The sequence below is a fragment of the Haliotis rufescens genome, unplaced genomic scaffold (assembly GCF_023055435.1).
Source record: "Haliotis rufescens isolate VD_foot unplaced genomic scaffold, xgHalRufe1.0.p SCAF_16, whole genome shotgun sequence".
In the NCBI taxonomy this organism is placed as follows: domain Eukaryota; kingdom Metazoa; phylum Mollusca; class Gastropoda; order Lepetellida; family Haliotidae; genus Haliotis; species Haliotis rufescens.
In genome coordinates, this window is record NW_025963846.1 from 4,893,473 (window position 1) to 4,912,285 (window position 18,813).

The 18,813-nt window shown below is 42.5% G+C and overlaps 1 protein-coding gene across 2 annotated transcripts; it reads right to left on the reverse strand.

Annotated features, from left to right (window-relative positions):
• Positions 1–35: 35 nt before the first annotated feature.
• LOC124144245 (proton myo-inositol cotransporter-like) lies at positions 36–18,176 on the reverse strand. 2 transcript variants are annotated; one of them, XR_006862390.2, is made up of 10 exons: positions 17,792–18,176; positions 15,240–15,399; positions 12,353–12,558; positions 10,969–11,080; positions 7,048–7,208; positions 6,568–6,718; positions 5,644–5,870; positions 3,624–3,776; positions 2,780–2,997; positions 36–761 (listed from the first exon to the last, which is right to left on the reverse strand). XR_006862390.2 is itself a non-coding variant. In XM_046513562.2 (9 exons), the coding sequence occupies exons 1-9, from the start codon at positions 18,168–18,170 to the stop codon at positions 2,831–2,833; spliced, it is 1,716 nt and encodes a 571-aa protein (XP_046369518.2). In that variant the 5' UTR covers positions 18,171–18,176; the 3' UTR covers positions 2,282–2,830. The 2 variants fall into 2 exon arrangements, 1 of the variants encoding a protein (XP_046369518.2); XM_046513562.2 differs by lacking the exon at positions 36–761 and having other exon boundaries at positions 2,282–2,997.
• Positions 18,177–18,813: the final 637 nt, after the last annotated feature.

Genomic DNA, 18,813 nt, shown 5'->3' on the forward strand with positions numbered 1-18,813 from the left:
ATCATACATAAAACAAAACAAAATAAACGAAATTATAACGATGTTATTTATGTATTTATTCAGAGCCCTACAGCAAACACGGGCAAACAAGCAGTGGGTATTGGTGGTGATTTAGTTTCAGGGGCGACTGGGACAAGAAGTAGGTCTTTTGAGCCCAACACATGACATTGTTATAAACAAATTACAGTGACTAATCTAAATGACACGATTAACCAATATGCTCCAATATAAAACAGCAAATACAAAATATAACAATGTCTCATTTCTGAAAACTGAGTAATCACTAAGGAGCAGATTATACAAATAAGCAAACTGATATAATGGTTTAAAAGTAACAGCACATATGGATTGACTTGTCATTTACATAATTTTATATTGACCCGGTTCAGTTACATATTCTGCCAGTGCCCGCTGAATTAAGCAATAAAGAGCCCACAAAAGTCTACTTGGACTATTTTGACTTGAACTTTATGTCCCCTTGCTTTTTCATGAGCACAATTTACTTGCCATTGCGTGTATTTGTGACGGGTGCCAAATACGTGTCCAGGTCCCAGTTAAGATTCGGGTTAGACTTGGGGCGGTATTCATAAAAGAACTTAAGTCTGAAAAAAGAAATTAAGTTTAGACTTACGAAAAATCCTAGCCTAAGGTTTTTTTTATGAATACCGCCCCTGGTCCTCAGCAACCTATGCTTGTCCTAAGAGGCGATTAACGAGAGCAGGGTTGTCTGGTCCAGACCGGCGTCGCATAACTGTAATATTGTGTGGTGTTAAAGAACAAACATATATATATACACAACGAAAGGCGTCTAGCCTTAATATTTCAAATGATGCCATGGCATTTCTGAATTGATTCTATGACGAACTGTATCAGATCGTCTCCAAATCAACACCAAACGGTGTTTAAAGGTGAATTAGTGAAAACGTCGTCAGTGATTTTTTTGAAATGCAAAGGACTCATGACACGACCGCGTGGGACACCACGCCAAGGATGCAAGACAGTCTGAGTCCTCTACACGAACTAGAAAGGACTTGTCACGCTTAAACACTAAGGCGCTGCGATTCGCTGTGCAGAGTTACTTCCCTTGTGCACCACTCGGATACAATATACTGACTCCGAGCCGAAAAAGCCTTGTTTTAGCCCCTTAAAGCCGAGCGCCAGACAGGCTAACAACAAGTACCATACATTAACGTCTTCTGGTATGATGCGGGCGGGGATCGAACCCCAGACCTTCCGCTCCCCGGGCGGACGCTCTACCACTAGACCACGGAGGCGGTCTATGACTCTAGATGTTTTGACCGCTAACGATCTTGATGGGTGTGGTGAAATGGGGTTTAACGTTGTGTTAAGATTATTGCACTTATATAGCGACGTGCATGAACGTGTGTACATGCGTGCGTGCGTGTGCGTTTGTACTAGTCCGGACTAATGCCGATTTCATAGTGCTAGCACACTGAGATACCCCGGGCGGACGCTCTACCACTAGACCACGGAGGCGGTGTGATACCAGAAGGGACTTCTCAGTAAGTATAATGATAATAATCATGATAATGATGACAATGACAATGATAATGGTCGTATGAACCCTTGAGTTCATGCACGCAATTTTTAGATTTCACTTTCAACTTATTGCATTGTTTCATGTAAGTGAGTGAGTGAGTGAGTGAGTTGGGTTTAACGCCGCTTTTAACAGTATTCCAGTTATATCACGGCGTGTCAGCTTAAAGTGGGAGGAAAGCCCGAAGTGATGCAGGTCTGAGACGTTTACCACTTCGGTGAAACCCACGAGCACGGGGATGACTGCCTTACCCCCCGAGGACCCGTCTGCTGAAGGGAACATATTGAGATGATGTTTCCCATTTTGTTGATGTACCAGTGTAAAATAATGTCTGTATATGCAATGCTGATATGAATAAAAATGAATGTTGTGACGAACAAATTGATAAACTATCAATTATAACATAATTGCACGAGTGTATAATGAAATATAAATATGCTATGTGAATAAAATAATCACTATGATACATGAATTTACTATTACTATTACTTTTTGGCTGGCTATAACTATAGGCTATGGATCGAAACAGACTATAATCTAATCACCTAAGTTAAGGGGATTATCACGGTTGAGTGATTTCTATATCTGAACAATAGCGACTGGTAGCCAGACAGACTTACAGACAGACAGTAACTGGTAAAGTGGGACACAGACCCCCCACCCCACCCCACCCCCACCCCCACCACACCCCACGCCCCACCCATACCCCACGCCCCACCCCTACCCCCCAGGCGACTAGACAGACTGACAGCTGTATTTGTGCCCAGACGGTGTTGATCGTTGGAATCACTGCATTTTCTTGCCCAACCTCAATTATTTCCAGGCCGTAATATAGCTGGAATATTACCGAGTCCCGGGTAACACAACAAAAAACTTTTCACCATTACAGTCCAGCCACTCAACGCCATTTCTGGTACATTATCACGGGAATCGAACCCAGGTCACAGTGGTGAACACAAAAATTCTTCATCTTCCTGATAAAAATGTCTGACCTGTTGTCTGTTGTCTGCTTGATTATAATCGTATCCTTTCGAGATCATTTATTTGATGTGGTTGGGATGCTACACAGGCCATACACGGGGTAATAACAAAACCAAGGATCATAACCAGGGCGAATGTAAGTCACATATTCCTAGCGCGACTAAGGGAGGTAACTCTTCACTGCGAATTCCTGCCCTCTGACATTTGTCCACCAGTGCTCATGGAACATTAAAAGGATATCAGATGTTTAATGTTGTAGTCAAACGAACTATAACAGTGAGTTCTGGATCACTAGTCAGTATATTTTGTCCTCCTCCTCTCCTCGTGATGAACTTTGTCTTCCTCCGACATGAAGAGCTCCTCAACCTCCTCCAGAGTCTTGCCCTTCGTCTCTGGGAGGAAGATGCAGATGAAGATGAGGCCGAGCACAGAGACACCGCTGAACATCCAGAATGTACCTAGGGGTAAACAAGTCGGTACTGTTAGCCCGGACACAGAGTTTATAAAACGGAAGGGTTCACTCAAAATAGCTGTTAGAGGAATGCAAAATAATATTTCAGGAAAACAGTTTGAGTTTGTAAGCCTGAAATCGGTCAAATAATTGTTATTAGTGCGTTGTCACCAAATGATTCAATTATGTATTTTTATAACATGATCAGTATGCTTCAAAATGGTCTCTCTCTTCCCCCCCCCCCCCCCCCCCCCCCTCTCTCTCTCTTTATATATATATAATACGGGCACTCGTTCAAGGTTAAAACATTCTACTCGTATTTCAAGACATTTTTTGGACTCAATCGTTACATCGATCACATCTACCTGACTTAAAACAAAATGTCCTTATTAGAAATGTCAAGCAATCAAACTTTCTTTATGTAAAAATACCATATAGTTGCAATAATTAGCTCTCCTCGCAATGTAAGTTCATGTACGCGAGCAGCTCATTGCGTGACACAGCTGTGTATGGCCACAAATCACTCGCGTTGAAGCTAACTCCTGACATTAACCAAGGTAACAAACGGCTTTTTAATGTGTGATAAGCAATGCTTTGTCGACATTGGTGAAGTGAGCGTAAGAATTAACAAACCGTGCTTGGTGATTAGTTCCGTGAAGGTAAGGAATGTCATAGATACGATGAAATTACATATCCAAACTGTTGCCGTGGTGATTGAGTTGCATGTGCTTCTCGCCCACAGTGGGTATATCTCCGAGTTGACCGTCCACGGCATGGGTCCCAGACCTTGATGAAGAGACATGCATATTAACTAGCTGTTATTCCATACCCTGATCTTCCACCAAACACAAAACACATGTTACCTGACAGTAATGTAATAAGAAGTGAGTGAGTGAGTTGGGTTTCACGCCGCTTTTAACAGTATTCCAGTTATATCACGGCGTGTCAGCTTAATGTGGGAGGAAAGCCTGAAGTGATGCAGGTCTTAGACGTTTACCACTTCGGTGAAACCCACGAGCACGGGTATGGTGCTGACAAACCTAGAAACATAATTGGGGCGAACCGGGATTCGAACCCACAATCATAGGTTTCTGGCGTGCCCTACGGAGGCAAATCTGCACAGCGAATCGCGGCGCCTTAGACGACTGGGCCACCCGTGCCCCCTCATGGGAAGTGAACGTTCCATGTGGACATAACGCTCATCCAACACGTGCATTGATCTGCCTGCATGTAAATTAACAACTAAGGCCTGTATAAAGGACATAATTTAACACAAAAATTCATATAAACATGAAATTCCGTTGGTGTAAAAACTCGAAGGCCTCCAGCAATATTCCAGCGTGGAACAAAAATGGACTTCACGCGTGACGCTATGCCAACGCCCTTGGACGCTCATAACATTATTGAATTATTGCTTTTGTCTTTTAAATTATTATTAACAGAAACCAACGATTTGTTTCATGACCTTAGTTTTACAAACAAGCTTTATTATTTTTCCAAGGCGGTTGTGCCCTCATCGTAGAGAGTGCAAGGATTTGCATACGATACTTAGCGTCCATGTTAAGTGTGACACAGAGAAAGCATGGACAGGTATACGATACTTAGCGTCCAAGTTAAGTGTGACACACAGAGAGAGAGCATGGACAAGTATACGATACTTAGCGTCCATGTTAAGTTTGTCACAGAGAAAGCATGGACGGGTATACGATACTTAGCGTCCATGTTAAGTGTGACAGAGAGAGAGAGAGCATGGACAAGTATCCGATACTTAGCGTCCATGTTAAGTGTGGCACAGAGAGAGCATGGACAAGTATGAGATACTTAGCGTCCATGTTAAGTGTGACACAGAGAGAGCATGGACAAGTATCCGATACTTAGCGTCCATGTTAAGTGTGGCACAGAGAGAGCATGGGCAAGTATCCGATACTTAGCGTCCATGTTAAGTGTGGCACAGAGAGAGCATGGGCAAGTATCCGATACTTAGCGTCCATGTTAAGTGTAGCACAGAGAGAGCATGGACAAGTATCCGATACTTAGCGTCCATGTTAAGTGTGGCACAGAGAGAGCATGGACAAGTATCCGATACTTAGCGTCCATGTTAAGTGTGGCACAGAGAGAGCATGGACAAGTATCCGATACTTAGCGTCCATGTTAAGTGTGGCACAGAGAGAGCATGGACAAGTATCCGATACTTAGCGTCCATGTTAAGTGTGGCACAGAGAGAGCATGGACAAGTATCCGATACTTAGCGTCCATGTTAAGTGTGGCACAGAGAGAGCATGGACAAGTATACGATACTTAGCGTCCGAGTTAAGTGTGGCACAGAGAGGGAATGGACAAGTATACGATACTTAGCGTCCATGTTAAGTGTGGCACACAGAGAGCATGGACAAGTATACTGATACTTAGCGTCCATGTTAAGTGTTATACAAGCCTCGTGAGTGGAACTTCTTTAACGCCGCACTGATCATTCATATCAGTGAGAGAGTTGAATTTATCGCCGCTTTGAACGGTATTCCAGTTATATCCTGGCGTGTCAGCTTGATATGGGAGGAACTTAGATTTAGACGTTTACCGTTTTGGTGAAGAGGTATGTTCTTAGAATATAATATGGATTTCTTAGGGTGAATATATATCTACTGAGAAACATTACCCGGTGCAAATGCAAGGACAAACATGGTCATGCCGACAACCGATATCCACGTGTAGTCATTTGGGCAGTAGCCATAGGCCCACGTGTATCCTGACACCCCTGAGCTGGTTGAATTACACGGGCCAATCAGTGAGTCTGTTTCATCTTTGGCCGGGAGGCAGGTCGCTTCCTTCGTGTCGCTCTGACAGAAGCCACAGACCTTGTGGTGGATGCACTCTTCACATGTTCTATGCGTGAGAAAACACTGTGTCATACTTCACGTGTCATAGGTGTAAATTTAACACTGTTTATATCATACGTTTGTATACACGAAACGATTTGCAACCATGTTTCTCTTCTGAAATACCCACACAACGCGAAACCCCTTAGCTATCTAAACTGATCAGGGCTAGAATAACTCGTCAGCAACCCATGCTTGCCGTAAAAGGCGACTGTGCTTGTCGTAAGAGGCGACTAACGGGATCAGATGGTCAGGCTCGCTGACTGGTTGATGCATGTCATCATATCCCAATATCTTAGATCGATGCTCATGATATCAATCACTCGACTGTCTGGTCCAGACTCGATTATTTACAGACCGCCGTCATATAGCTGGAATATTGCTGAGTGGGGTGTTAAACAATAAACAAACCTATCTAAACTTATTTGGCAACATCAAATAGTACTTTAGTGATCAAGCAGACATCGCATCGATGTACGGATTTTAGAAGTAGTTCCTGATGGGTGACATCGTTTGCATATTCATCGAAACGTGATGCCAAGTTTATCGGATTGATTTATCGCATCGATAACGTTATTAATTATGTGATAAAGTGCAGTTATAATCGATACGGAATAGAACTCACGCTGTCATGTGATACTGGTATCGGTCAGCCGAAACAGGTGTTCAAGCAGTGGTGTTGGTATAGGAATGGCAACACTCACCTATATGGTTGAAAGCAGACATGGTGCTTGGTGCTGTTGGCGTCGCTGATTGCCGTGAATGTAGAAGCTGTTGCGGTGTAGTTGAGTCGAGGGGAGTAGACATATGACAGCTGGAAGCCGATCGCAAGAGTTGCCAATGATACAATCACACCTGTTGAAGTGAGTGAGTGAGGTTGGAAAACGCCGATTTCTATGGTAGTTCAGTTACACCACCGCGTGGTAGGTGTGGGAGGAAAGCCCGAAGTAATGCAGGTCTTAGACGTTTACCACTTTGGTGAAACCCAAGAGCACTGACACGGAGCTGACAAACCTCGAAACATAATCAGGGCGATTTTGGGCTTTGAATCCATGATCATAGGTATCCGGCTCGCATAAGGGACGCAACTCTCCATAGCGAATAGCTATACTGGATCCCCAATCTCAAATAACGAATGATGGACTTCAACTTTGATCAGTTAATTTAGCATTTAATCTCCTTACCGAAAACACTGATGATGAGAAGTAGTCGCCTGCCTAACCTCTCGACGAGCCACAAGCCAATGAACGTGGCCAGGAAGTTGACGACATTGGGCACGACAACCAACCAGATAGCGTGCTTCACCGGAAACCCCGCCATCTTGAGAATCGTGCCACTGTAGTATCTGTATGGGAACAACAGTAATTCATTTTGTGCCAAGGTTGCCGTGGTAACATCACCTCGTTCCTAGAACCTGGTTTACAATGCTCAGACTTCTGGTGCCCGTTTTCTGCCTAGTTCTAGACATTGTAATCAATAACAGTGGTTCTTTAAGCACTTTAATCAAATTTCCCTGGACTGCCAATTCCTCCGAGCCTTGTCCGCCTTTAACAATAACTGATCAAGGCTTTTATCAACACCCAAACAAATGCAATGCTAACTGAAGGACACCCATGTTTGTTAGTGGCTGAAAATGAAACAAGCAAGAAATGTCTTATTTGATGGTGATTGTTACGGAAATCAGAGTTATGTTCAAGACCTATCGTTTTCAGTGTTTCGGCGACTCAGCATTGTAACGTTTCGATAACGTTTGTAAGGTTGGGTCAAATCCAGTTTTCAAGTGTATACTATCTGTTGCCCTGCAGTTTATATGATGTTTTAAGAGCTAGAACATGCTGTACGGTGGGTTTGTAGCTGTAACTGGGGTAACCGCTATCAAGCGAGGGAGCAGTATGTTGGGAGTAGTTTCAGATCGAGAGTTAACAAGTGATAGATAAATGAGTGAGTGAGTATGGTTTTACGCCGCTTTTAGCAATATTCCAGCAATATCACGGCGGGGGACACCAGAAATGGGCTTCACACATTGTACCCATGTCGGGAATCGAACCCGGGTCTTCGGCGTGAAGAGCGAAGGCTTTTACCATTAGGCTACCCGACCGCCCCTGATAGATAAATGAAATAATTGAGTTTGGTAATAAAAAATCTAGTTGTACTGAGCCATATGTGTTGTTATACGTTTACACCCCATCACGTATAACACTACCAGTATATTATGCCTCAAAAGGGCCTGGAAATTTTCTTTAAAATTAGCAAGATATGTGGAAACATTGCAGAATGCAAAGAAGCTGCCATAACTATGAGCAGAAGGGAACAGAGCATATACCAGCAATGTTCAAAACACTCGATAGTGAACCTGAAACTGTATTATAATATAATAATACACTGACAGTTGGTATTTCTTTCACGTTCTCAGATCAATTGTGTTATATCTTTGTCACTGACCTCCTGACTGTTTCGTCAGATCCCAGGCATGTTTCCCTGATATCTATGGATAACAAAACTACTGTCACCATTACAATTACTTATTTCCGTAAACAGGAATATAGTTTCCTTGCGAGAGTCGCTCACAAAATAATCAAAATTAACAAAATGGTCAGCTCGAAAAAAAACACAATTAAACCTACCAAATTGCTTAAAATGCACAGAAATTGGATGTTATTGAAAACGGCTTCCCCAAGATCATTTCTTACAATCGACTCTACTTTTGGCATAGATGTATTATGAATATGGACAGGGTTTTGTCGCTTTTATTTAAATAAAACTTAACTATGTCATGTATGGTACGAATGTATGACAGCGTTAAATAATCAAACAACAGACACAAAGCTTTAATTTTCATTTTATGACACTCCATTGACGAGAAATTTGAAAGTACAATATGTTTTGTGGTAAAAAGACATTGCTTCCAGTATAGAAAAATGTAAATCTTTTATCATCACTATTTGATTGTGATTCATAAACACGGGCTTATGATATAGTCGGAATCGTACAATGGACCTTCAGTAGAGATTTCTTACAATTATTGAAATGGTTTTGTCGCTTTATATTTAATTTACAACAAAGCGAATGCTGCAGAGCTAATTACTGTTTTGAAATTGCTCCATCCGCCCTTCATCTAATCTATCAACCCGAAACTGTTTATATCCCGATTGTGTTTTAATACTCGGCGCAACTCATACCATGTGTCCCTTCATGCGTTGAGAGCATTCTATATTAGAATATATAACGAAAAATGCAGTAAAAATATCCTATATCCTATATCAATAGGTATGTTAGCAACCCGGACGTATATCTACCTATCAGATTAGTCATACGTGAACCTTCTATTGTTACATTAACATGATGATTTCATGCCGAGTATTCCTACTTTTACATACACCAGGCATAACTGTTTACTGTATGAATATGATCACGATATACAGAACTGGTTTAATACCTCATTATTACGGTTAGTATTGGTTTTGCACGAGCTTCAATCTAACATGACTTCTACGTACCTAGTGAAATAAATTTTCAGCTTTCTCGAGGAAGGATATAAATTTGCTATAAACTTTAATAGAGTGTGATATTCTATTTATTACCACATTTTTATTTGAATGTTGAACTCGTTGACAAAAGTGGCAAAAATCCTCGGCAAGCCTCGGAATTTTTCCACTTTTATCAACTCGTGTTGATATATTTGATATCAAAAGACACTCGGGTGAGATTCTCTAAATCACGTATTTTATCAACATGTTCCCTAGTGGTGGCAGTTAAAGGTCTTCCTGATCTTGGCACTCTCTTCCCTTCTTGTACTCCGCTGTCCACCTCCTAACAGTGGTAGAAGAAAGAGCATCGCCTCCTAAACCGGGCACCTTGTCCGCAAGAATGGCAGATGGAGATACTCGGTTACAGCGCGGTAGCAAATTTGTGTATTTCCTTCAACAGATAATACCTTGTCACGTTGATGCCTGCAGACATGTGCTACCTGTTTGTGTATTCGGTTCACATTTAGACTGTGAGCATTGAACGGATTGTACTTAATACATGCAACCCGTCAAGGGTGTACTTCCTAGGTCAGAGCCGTTCAAACACCACTCGTTACTGTAAACACTATCGGCAGCGTTTACTCTGCTCATAAGGCTGAAGTACAAGTCTTTTAAAGGCAAAACTATTATTGTGAAAATTAAATTAAAATTGTTATAGGTGTCTGTTCGCACATATCTTGTCGTGGTTTGACGTGTTTCGTCAAATTAAAATGATCTTGCGAATTTTACAGAATATTTCTCTAAGTAAAACCACTTCTTACACGGGACTAGTAGTAGTTTTTAAGTAAATGCACCAACTGATATTCAAGTAATGTTATTTTGGCATTCATTTATCTATTGGTCAAGATTCATATAACTTTTCGGACCGCCTCCGTAGTCTAGAACATGTCCACTGCACGCACTACAAACAACACAGAACGATGCTTCAGGGCAAACTGGGTATCAACACACATCTAACATTACAAACTCATCATCATCATCATCATCAAGACTGCCTCCGTGGTCTAGTAGTAGAGCGTCCGCCAGGAGAGCGGGGTTCGATCCCCGGCCGCGTCATACCAAAATACGTTAAAGGATGGTACTTGTTGTTACCCTGTCTGGCGCTCGGCATTAAGGGGCTAAAACAAGGACTGGTCGGCTCGGAGTCAGTATACTGTGTCTGAGTGGGGTAATCATGTTAATCTGCGGCATGGTATCTCAGTGGGCTAGCACTATAAATCGGCATCAGTCCGGACTAGTACAAGCAGCCACACACACACACACACACACACACACACACACACACACGTGCATGCACGTCGCAATATAAGTGCAATAATCTTGGACGCGACGTTAAACCCAATTTCACCTCACCTCATATAAGTTTTCAGTTAGCTTCGACAGCAATATCAAGCTATACCACCGAGGCATATAGGTACGAGTATTTAATGTGACTACTTTCGTAATACCTGAGACTACGGGTTCGTTAACAAACCTAGATACATAATCAGGGCCAACCCACGACCAAGGGGGTCGTTCTGTGATATTTTTTACATTTCTAAGACGGTAAATATATGCATATTTTGAAGCAGAACGCACATGACAGTGTTTATACCACACAGCTGCTGAAAGACCGACAGCCCCCCTCCAATCATCAGGGCTTTCCGCACGTGAGGGGTTGAAAGTACTCGGAGTATCACAGGTCGGCCACCTTTAACGAAGAAAGTATATCAGGGTTCCATAGTTAATCCCTTGCAGATGCACATTTAGGTGCCAGCAGCAATAGTGCACTTTCAATTGCAGCCACTGTGTCACAATATTTTGTCATCCGGAAAACTGTAGTGTTATAATATTTTGTCATCCGGAAAACTGTAGTGTTATAATATTTTGTCATCCAGAAAACTGTAGTGTTATAATATTTTGTCATCCGGAAAACTGTAGTGTTATAATATTTTGTCATCCGGAAAACTGTAGTGTTATAATATTTTGTCATCCAGAAAACTGTTGTGTTACAATATTTTGTCATCCAGAAATCTGTTGTGTTATAATATTTTGTGATCCGGGAAACTGTTGTGTTACAATATTTTGTCATCCGGAAAACTGTAGTGTTATAATATTTTGTCATCCAGAAACTGTAGTGTTACAATATTTTGTCATCCAGAAACTGTAGTGTTACAATATTTTGTCATCCGGAAAACTGTAGTGTTACACTATTTTGTCATCCAAAAACTGTAGTGTTATAATATTTTGTCATCCAAAAACAGTAGTGTTACAATATTTTGTCACCCAGAAAACTGTAGTGTTACAATATTTGTCATCCAAAAACTGTAGTGTTACAATATTTTGTCATCCCAAAACTGTAGTGTTACAATATTTTGTCATCCAAAAACTGTAGTGTTATACTGTTTTGTCATCCGGAATACTGTAGTGTTACAATATTTTGTCATCCAAAAACTGAAGTGTTACACTATTTTGTCATCCAAAAACTGTAGTGTTACACTATTCTGTCATCCGGAAAACTGTAGTGTTACACTATTTTGTCATCCGGAAAACTGTAGTGTTATACTATTTTGTCATCCGGAAAACTGTAGTGTTTCATCAAGTTTTCATTGAGAAAACTGTAGTGTCAAAAGAATGCTCTTGAAAGCAAAATAATGCAGAGGTACTGTTCTCGTCCTGCTCCATGACTGTGGAATGGCTTCATGTATTTTGACAAAATCAATCTAGTTGAAACAAGTCACTTTTTCCGAATGCTGTATTATAGGAAATGAGCACCAGAGACAAGGATGCTGTTAGCAGAGAGAAATGTATTGCATAATACAGGCTTTCACAGACAATATGCTAGTCTAATAGGGCCAATTAGATTTCACGAGCCTTTTGCTTCTTGAAATAGACAGGATGTTATGAATGCTAGAGGGGTATGATGAATGTCTAATCGTACGGTTTCGGTGTTATACTGACATAATTAGGAAGTGTAGCTCACCTGTGGCGCTACTGCTTGCTTCGGTGACTGATGTCCGGATGTCTGCCAGTTCTATAGATATGTCTTCACCACCTCGGATATGCGTGAGCACTGCACGTGCTAATTCACCACGCCCTTTGCTAAGCAGCCATCTTGGACTCTCCGGAAGAAAGAAGAAGCCAATAAACTGGAAGATGGCGAACACCCCTGCCAGTGCTAACATGTACCTGTTGGAACAACAAAACGGGTGATGCAGATGCGAACACCCCAGACAGTGCTAACATGTACCTTTTGGAACCAAAAAACAGAAGCGAACACCCAAGCCAGTGCTAACATGGACCTGTTGGAACAACAGAACTGGTGTTAAAAGATGCGAACACCCCAGCCAGTGCTAACATGTACCTGTTGGAACAACAAAACGGGTGATGGAGATGCGAACACCCCAGACGGTGCTAACACGTACCTGTTGGAACAACAAAACAGGTGATGAAGATGCGAACACCCAAGACAGTGCTAACACGCACCTGTTGGAACAAAACAGGTGATGAAGATGCGAACACCCCAGGCAGTGCTAATATACACCCTCACTAACACAGACTATAAAGATTCAGACAATGCGTAAGTCTGACTAGATTAATGAGCTCCAGGTACACTGTAGATTGCGTTTGCCGGCCCAAGACGACCTTACGATGTTTCTATCTTGGTAAACAACAAAACAGGCGAGGAAGATGGAGAGCCTCTCAGCCAGTGCTTAGTGCACCCACATTAATATAAACAATAACGGTGTAGGGCTGTCCAAATTAATGAGTTTCGGTAACACTGTAGACTGTGTTTGTCAGCCCCAAATGCCTGTTTCTGCCCTCGCCTATTCACTCAGCCTGGGCAATCCTTACAGATGCGTCACTTCCACCATTGCTCTCTTTGCTTTGACTGATACCGCTGCAGAAGAAATGTGTATGTTGTGGTCAATACTTTGGTAGATGACCTCTCTACGCAAACTCAACAATCGTCAAACGCCACCATGACTCTCCTCCAGCGCCTATCCCTTCAATCCTAATATCAAGGACATAAGAAACGTCACCTTAAAAAATTTCAATATATTTTCAACCAATGTCAAAATACCTTCAACATTGATTAAAACGTATCGCCTAAACGCAACTTATTCATTCCTCTCAGTGACATACGCAAAATGCACGTGCTGGTTGTGAAAATGCCCTTATTGCTCGGTAAAAGGCATAACCGTTGGATACATACCCGTATGCAAATCTGGTATAAAACGGGTGCCAAAATGTTCTTTGGCATTGGCACATTCAGTTGCCAAAAGTGGTCATGCCTCGATTAACATTGGAACAGAGAGAAAGGGCATTGGGAATGTTTGACATGGGGGCAACTCAGGCCCATGTTGCTGGGGTAATGGGCAAAACTAGGCTTAGTCAGCCGGTTTAGGCAGACAGGTGGAACAGCAGACAGGCCTGGGAGCGGTAGACCCAGAGTTACCACCCCTTACGCCATTTACGGCTGCTTCACCTTAGGAACATATACCTCACAGTGACGTCATCGGGACGACATGCTCTTGGTCATCGATCAGCAGAAAGACTGTGTCCAGACGACTTTGTCACTGTGGTCTGAGCGCCTACCGACCGTTCCAGGAGATGACGTTAACGCGTGAACATCGACGTCAGAGAATGGCGTGGGCGAGGAATGTCAAGCGATGGCAGCAGAGACATTGGCGCAGCGTTCTGTTTAGCGATGAGTGCAGGTTCCACCTCCTTAAAGCAGATGGTATTTATCGGCGGCCAGGGCAACGCACGACACGTTGTTGCGTGCATGAAATTGAATGAGTGAGTGAGTGAGTTGGGTTTAACGCCGCTTTTAACAGTATTCCAGTTATATCACGGCGTGTCAGCTTAATGTGGGAGGAACGCCCGAAGTGATGCAGGTCTCAGACGTTTACCACTTCGGTGAAACCCACGAGCACGGGTATGGTGCTGACAAACATAGAAACATAATCGGGGCGAACCGGGATTCGAACCCACAATCATAGGTTTCTGGCGTGCCCAAGGGACGCAACTCTGCACAGCGAATCGCGGCGCCTTAGACGACTGGGCCACCCGTGCCCCCGCATGAAATTGAACCATACGGTGGTGGCAGTGTGATGGTCGGGGTGGGAGTTGTGGGGACATGAAGACGGATCTGGTTGTCATTGATGGCAATCTTACCGCTGCACGCTCCCTCAATGAAGTGTTAAAGCCAGTTGTACTGCCATTCCTTCAACGTCACCAACAAACGTTTCTTCCAGCAAGATAACGCCACTCCTCACACAGCCCACATTACCAGAGCATTGTTCAACGCCAACACCGTGAACCTTCTTCCATGGCCGGCAAGATCTCCTGACATGTCTCCAATAGAACATCTGTGGGGCCACCTGGGACGACAGATAAGGCAACGTCAGCCACGCCCAGAGACAACAGTGGCGTTAGCACAGGCATTGCAGGCAGAATGTCGTCTGATTCCTGTGCACTTTCTTTGCTCGGCGCCGTGTCAGAGCTTGCATCGAAGCTGGGGAGGACACACACTATATTGACTAGATAGGCTCATTTATTTGGTGCTCGAATATTGGACCAAAACATGTCGATAAAATGAACTTCTTCCGCAGGATGTGTCAGTGTTTATGCAAACATGTTGTAAAATTACCCAGTTTTTTAAAATACATCAATCACCGTAAAAAAATATAGCTTTGTTATTTTGTGGCTTTGAAAATATACGAGGTGACGTTTCTTATGTCCTTGAATTTATTTTTTGTCTTTCCATGTCAGTTGCACAACTGTAAGAACATCCACTCCACACCCGCTTCAAACCCATCTCTGTAAGAATCCGAACCAACCCGTTGCTCGCCCTTTAAACTCACCTCCACCCCGTCTCCTGGAGTTCGCTGAAGCCACCGGCGATGATGGAGGAGATGAGGATGCCAATGGTGATGAAGAGCTGGTTCAAGGTCACCAGACGTCCCCGGATGTGCCTCGGGGCAGCTTCCGCCACGTACACAGGCACAGCCACCGAAGCCAGACCTAACATGGAGGAAACGTGGAAGTTATCATATTGTGGACTCATTAAATAGTAAAAATACTGACACTACCTTCTCATCACTATCTACACGCAGTTGTACTGCATTCATTGTTTTATGTACAGGGAAACTGAAGGCCCATAGTACGTACTATATGTTTCAAGTATTCACAAGTTATGAGCGTGTTATTTTGCGCGTCGTTATACAAGGACAATAATCTAATACGCGTCTTTAAACCCCATTTCACCTCTAAGACAATGATTCATAAATAAAGCAATATTTGTGTAATAATATACGATTTCTTGTTGACATTAATGCACAAAACAAATTGATTTGGTATACATGAATATGTTTTCGTTATATATTTGCTGCTATGTTGATATCCATATGAAGTATATTTTGATACACCGTTAATTCGTAGTATCCAGTGTTCTTCATAGTAACAGACTTTAGGTTCTTTCCACACAAACCTTGTTTTCCAAATAACGAATAACTGTTTTTTCGTTGACCATTTTATAACTTTTATAACCATTGCGACTGAAAACAATCTTTTGCCCTTTGAAGCAGTAACGTCATAAATATATGTACATTTCCAACAACCTGGTCTATCAATGCGTATCCCAGATCTAAACTAAGTAGAACAGTTTTAATATGCGTTGTCCAGTTATTGATTTAAATTATATGAACAGCTGTCATCCTAGGCACGATAATTCAGCATTATATGTGTTTGACTGGATAGTGTGTGGATTGAAAGGTTGTTAATTTTAACCAATAATTTTATACAGCATTCGACATTAGACAATAATGTATTGATCCAGCAGACATCGCGTTGGTGTATGGAGCTCAGGACATTTCCTTCTGGGTGACCTCAATTGCCTATTTGTCGGATCGTGATGTCAAATTTATCGGATCTATTTATCGCATCGGTTACACTATTCCAATTATGATAAATTTGATTAAATTATGATTGATTTGATTATTCACGCAGGGGTGTACAGGGTACACCCACCTGATGACGGTGGACAAGGTACATTATTTACGTAGGGGTGTAAAGGGTATACCCACTTGATGACGGTGGACAAGGTACATTATTTACGTAGGGGTGTACAGGGCACATCCACCTGATGACGATGGACAATGTACATTATTTTCGTAGGGGTATACAGGGTACACCCACTTGATGACGGTGGACAAGGTACATTATTTACGTAGGGGTGTACAGGGCACATCCACCTGATGACGATGGACAAGGTTCATTATTTTCGTAGGGGTATACAGGGTACACCCACCTGATGACGGTGGACAAGGTACATTATTTACGGTAAGTATATACATTGTCCACCTACCTGATGACGATGGACAAGGTACATTATTTACGTAGGGGTGTACAGGGTACACCCACCTGATGAAGGTGGACAAGTACATTATTTACAGTAAGTATATATATTGTCAACCTACCGGATGACGATGGACAAGGTACATTATTTACGGTACGGGTATACAGGGTACACCCACCTCATGACGATGGACAAGGTACATTATTTACGGTAAGGGTGTACAGGATATACCCACCTGATTACGGTGGACAAGGCACATTATTTACGGTACGGGTATACAGGGTACACCCACCTCATGACGATGGACAAGGTACATTATTTACGTAGGGGTGTACAGGGTACACCCACCTGATGACGGTGGACAAGGTACAGTATTTACGGTAAGTATATACATTGTCCACCAACCTGATGACGATGGACAAGGTACATTATTTACGGTAAGTATATACATTGTCCACCAACCTGATGACGGTGGACAAGGTACATTATTTACGGTAAGTATATACATTGTCCACCAACCTGATGACGATGGACAAGGTACATTATTTACGGTAAGGGTGTACAGGGTATACCCATCTAATGACGGTGGACAAGGTACATTATTTTCGAAGGGGTATACAGTGTCACCCACCTGATGATGGTGGATAAGGTACATTATTTACGAAGGGGTATACAGGGTACACCAACCTGGTGCCAGTAGACACAGTGGAGCCTGTAATGTTGAACTTTTAGCATCTGGTAGTAGGTGATTCACTTATGGACAGATATGTCTGCACGGTTTCACGTTTCTAATTTAATGCAGTCGAATTTTAATTTAAAGTCATAAAATCAATTGCGCCTGTATCAATTACATAATGCTCAACAACTGCACCAGCGCTTTGTCTACTAACAATACAAACAAACAGAATAATATTGACACAATATTTTTTCTGTATCGTATATGCCTTCGATTATAAATCCACTGTTTCAATTTTTAAGATACCGTACACCAAGGAGATTTGGCCTAAAATCACTTTGTATTTTACAAGCTATAATACATTATGAAATATACCGACATACCGACGCCAACCCCGACGACGATCCTCCCTGTCAGCAACACCTCCTTCGACGACGCCACACCCATCACCACTGACCCCAACACGAAGACAACGCTGGCTGACATAATCGTCTTTTTACGCCCAACCAAGTCAGCCATGACGCCAGCCACGAGGGCGAACACTACAGCCGCAATGATTGTACCGCTGACAATCAGCTCCTGCCAGAATGTCGTCAGCTGGAAATACGGCTGTATCAGCAGCATCGACCCCGAGACGATCCCGATGTCATATCCGAAGAGAAGACCACCAAGTGTCGCAAATGACGTCAGAATGTACACAAAACAAGTATTTGGCTTTGGTCGACTTCCTTCTACGAACGGAGAAATTGCATCCCCGTCCATTTTGGCTAGAGGCTCATGGGAGAATGTGTTTCGTGATGAATGGGGTATGGTTATCTATGACGAAGTAGGGGAACCTGATATTGGTCTGGAGAGAACAGGTGAATCACGGTTTCTCGTATAATATTTGTCACTCATACAGTTTAAAAACCCTAGGGATAATTAATTTAAATTCAAATGTATGACACGGCCGTGTCTCAGCGTTCGCCTGGCCCATAACTTGTATGGCCGGAGATATGGGGGAAGGTAACATACACTCACCCACATATTCACAGTGTGTAGACCCGTGAAGATTCGGGTTAGAACAGATCTTCAGCAAATCATGCTTATTAACGGGACCGGCTGGGTCAGGCTCGCTGACTTTTTCATCGTATCCAAATTGCGTGAATCGATGCTCATGATGTCCATCACTGGATTGTCTTGTCCAGACTCGACTATATGCAGACTGCCTTATCAACAGTCATTTCTGAGACATAAATGCAAAGTTTAATTAATTAAGTCCACTCTCATTTTTTGCATTTATAATTAACTCCAACGTTAATTTCAAGATTTTCAGTACATACTATTCAAAATAAGTTGAAGAACACCCGATTCTTTCATATGACTATGGTTAGTCATGAGAGAAAGCGATAGAATGAGAAAGCGA

Bases quoted from the DNA above. Each gene is read 5' to 3' on its own strand.
- LOC124144245 (XM_046513562.2), bottom strand. From the start codon at position 18,170: ATGGACGGGGATGCAATTTCTCCGTTCGTAGAAGGAAGTCGACCAAAG. The intron at 12,559-15,239 runs GTGAGTTTAAAG...TTGTTCCAACAG, and splicing joins CTCCAGGAGACGGGGTGGAG to GTACATGTTAGCACTGGCAG. The intron at 6,719-7,047 runs GTAAGGAGATTA...TCACTTCAACAG, and splicing joins TCTCATCATCAGTGTTTTCG to GTGTGATTGTATCATTGGCA.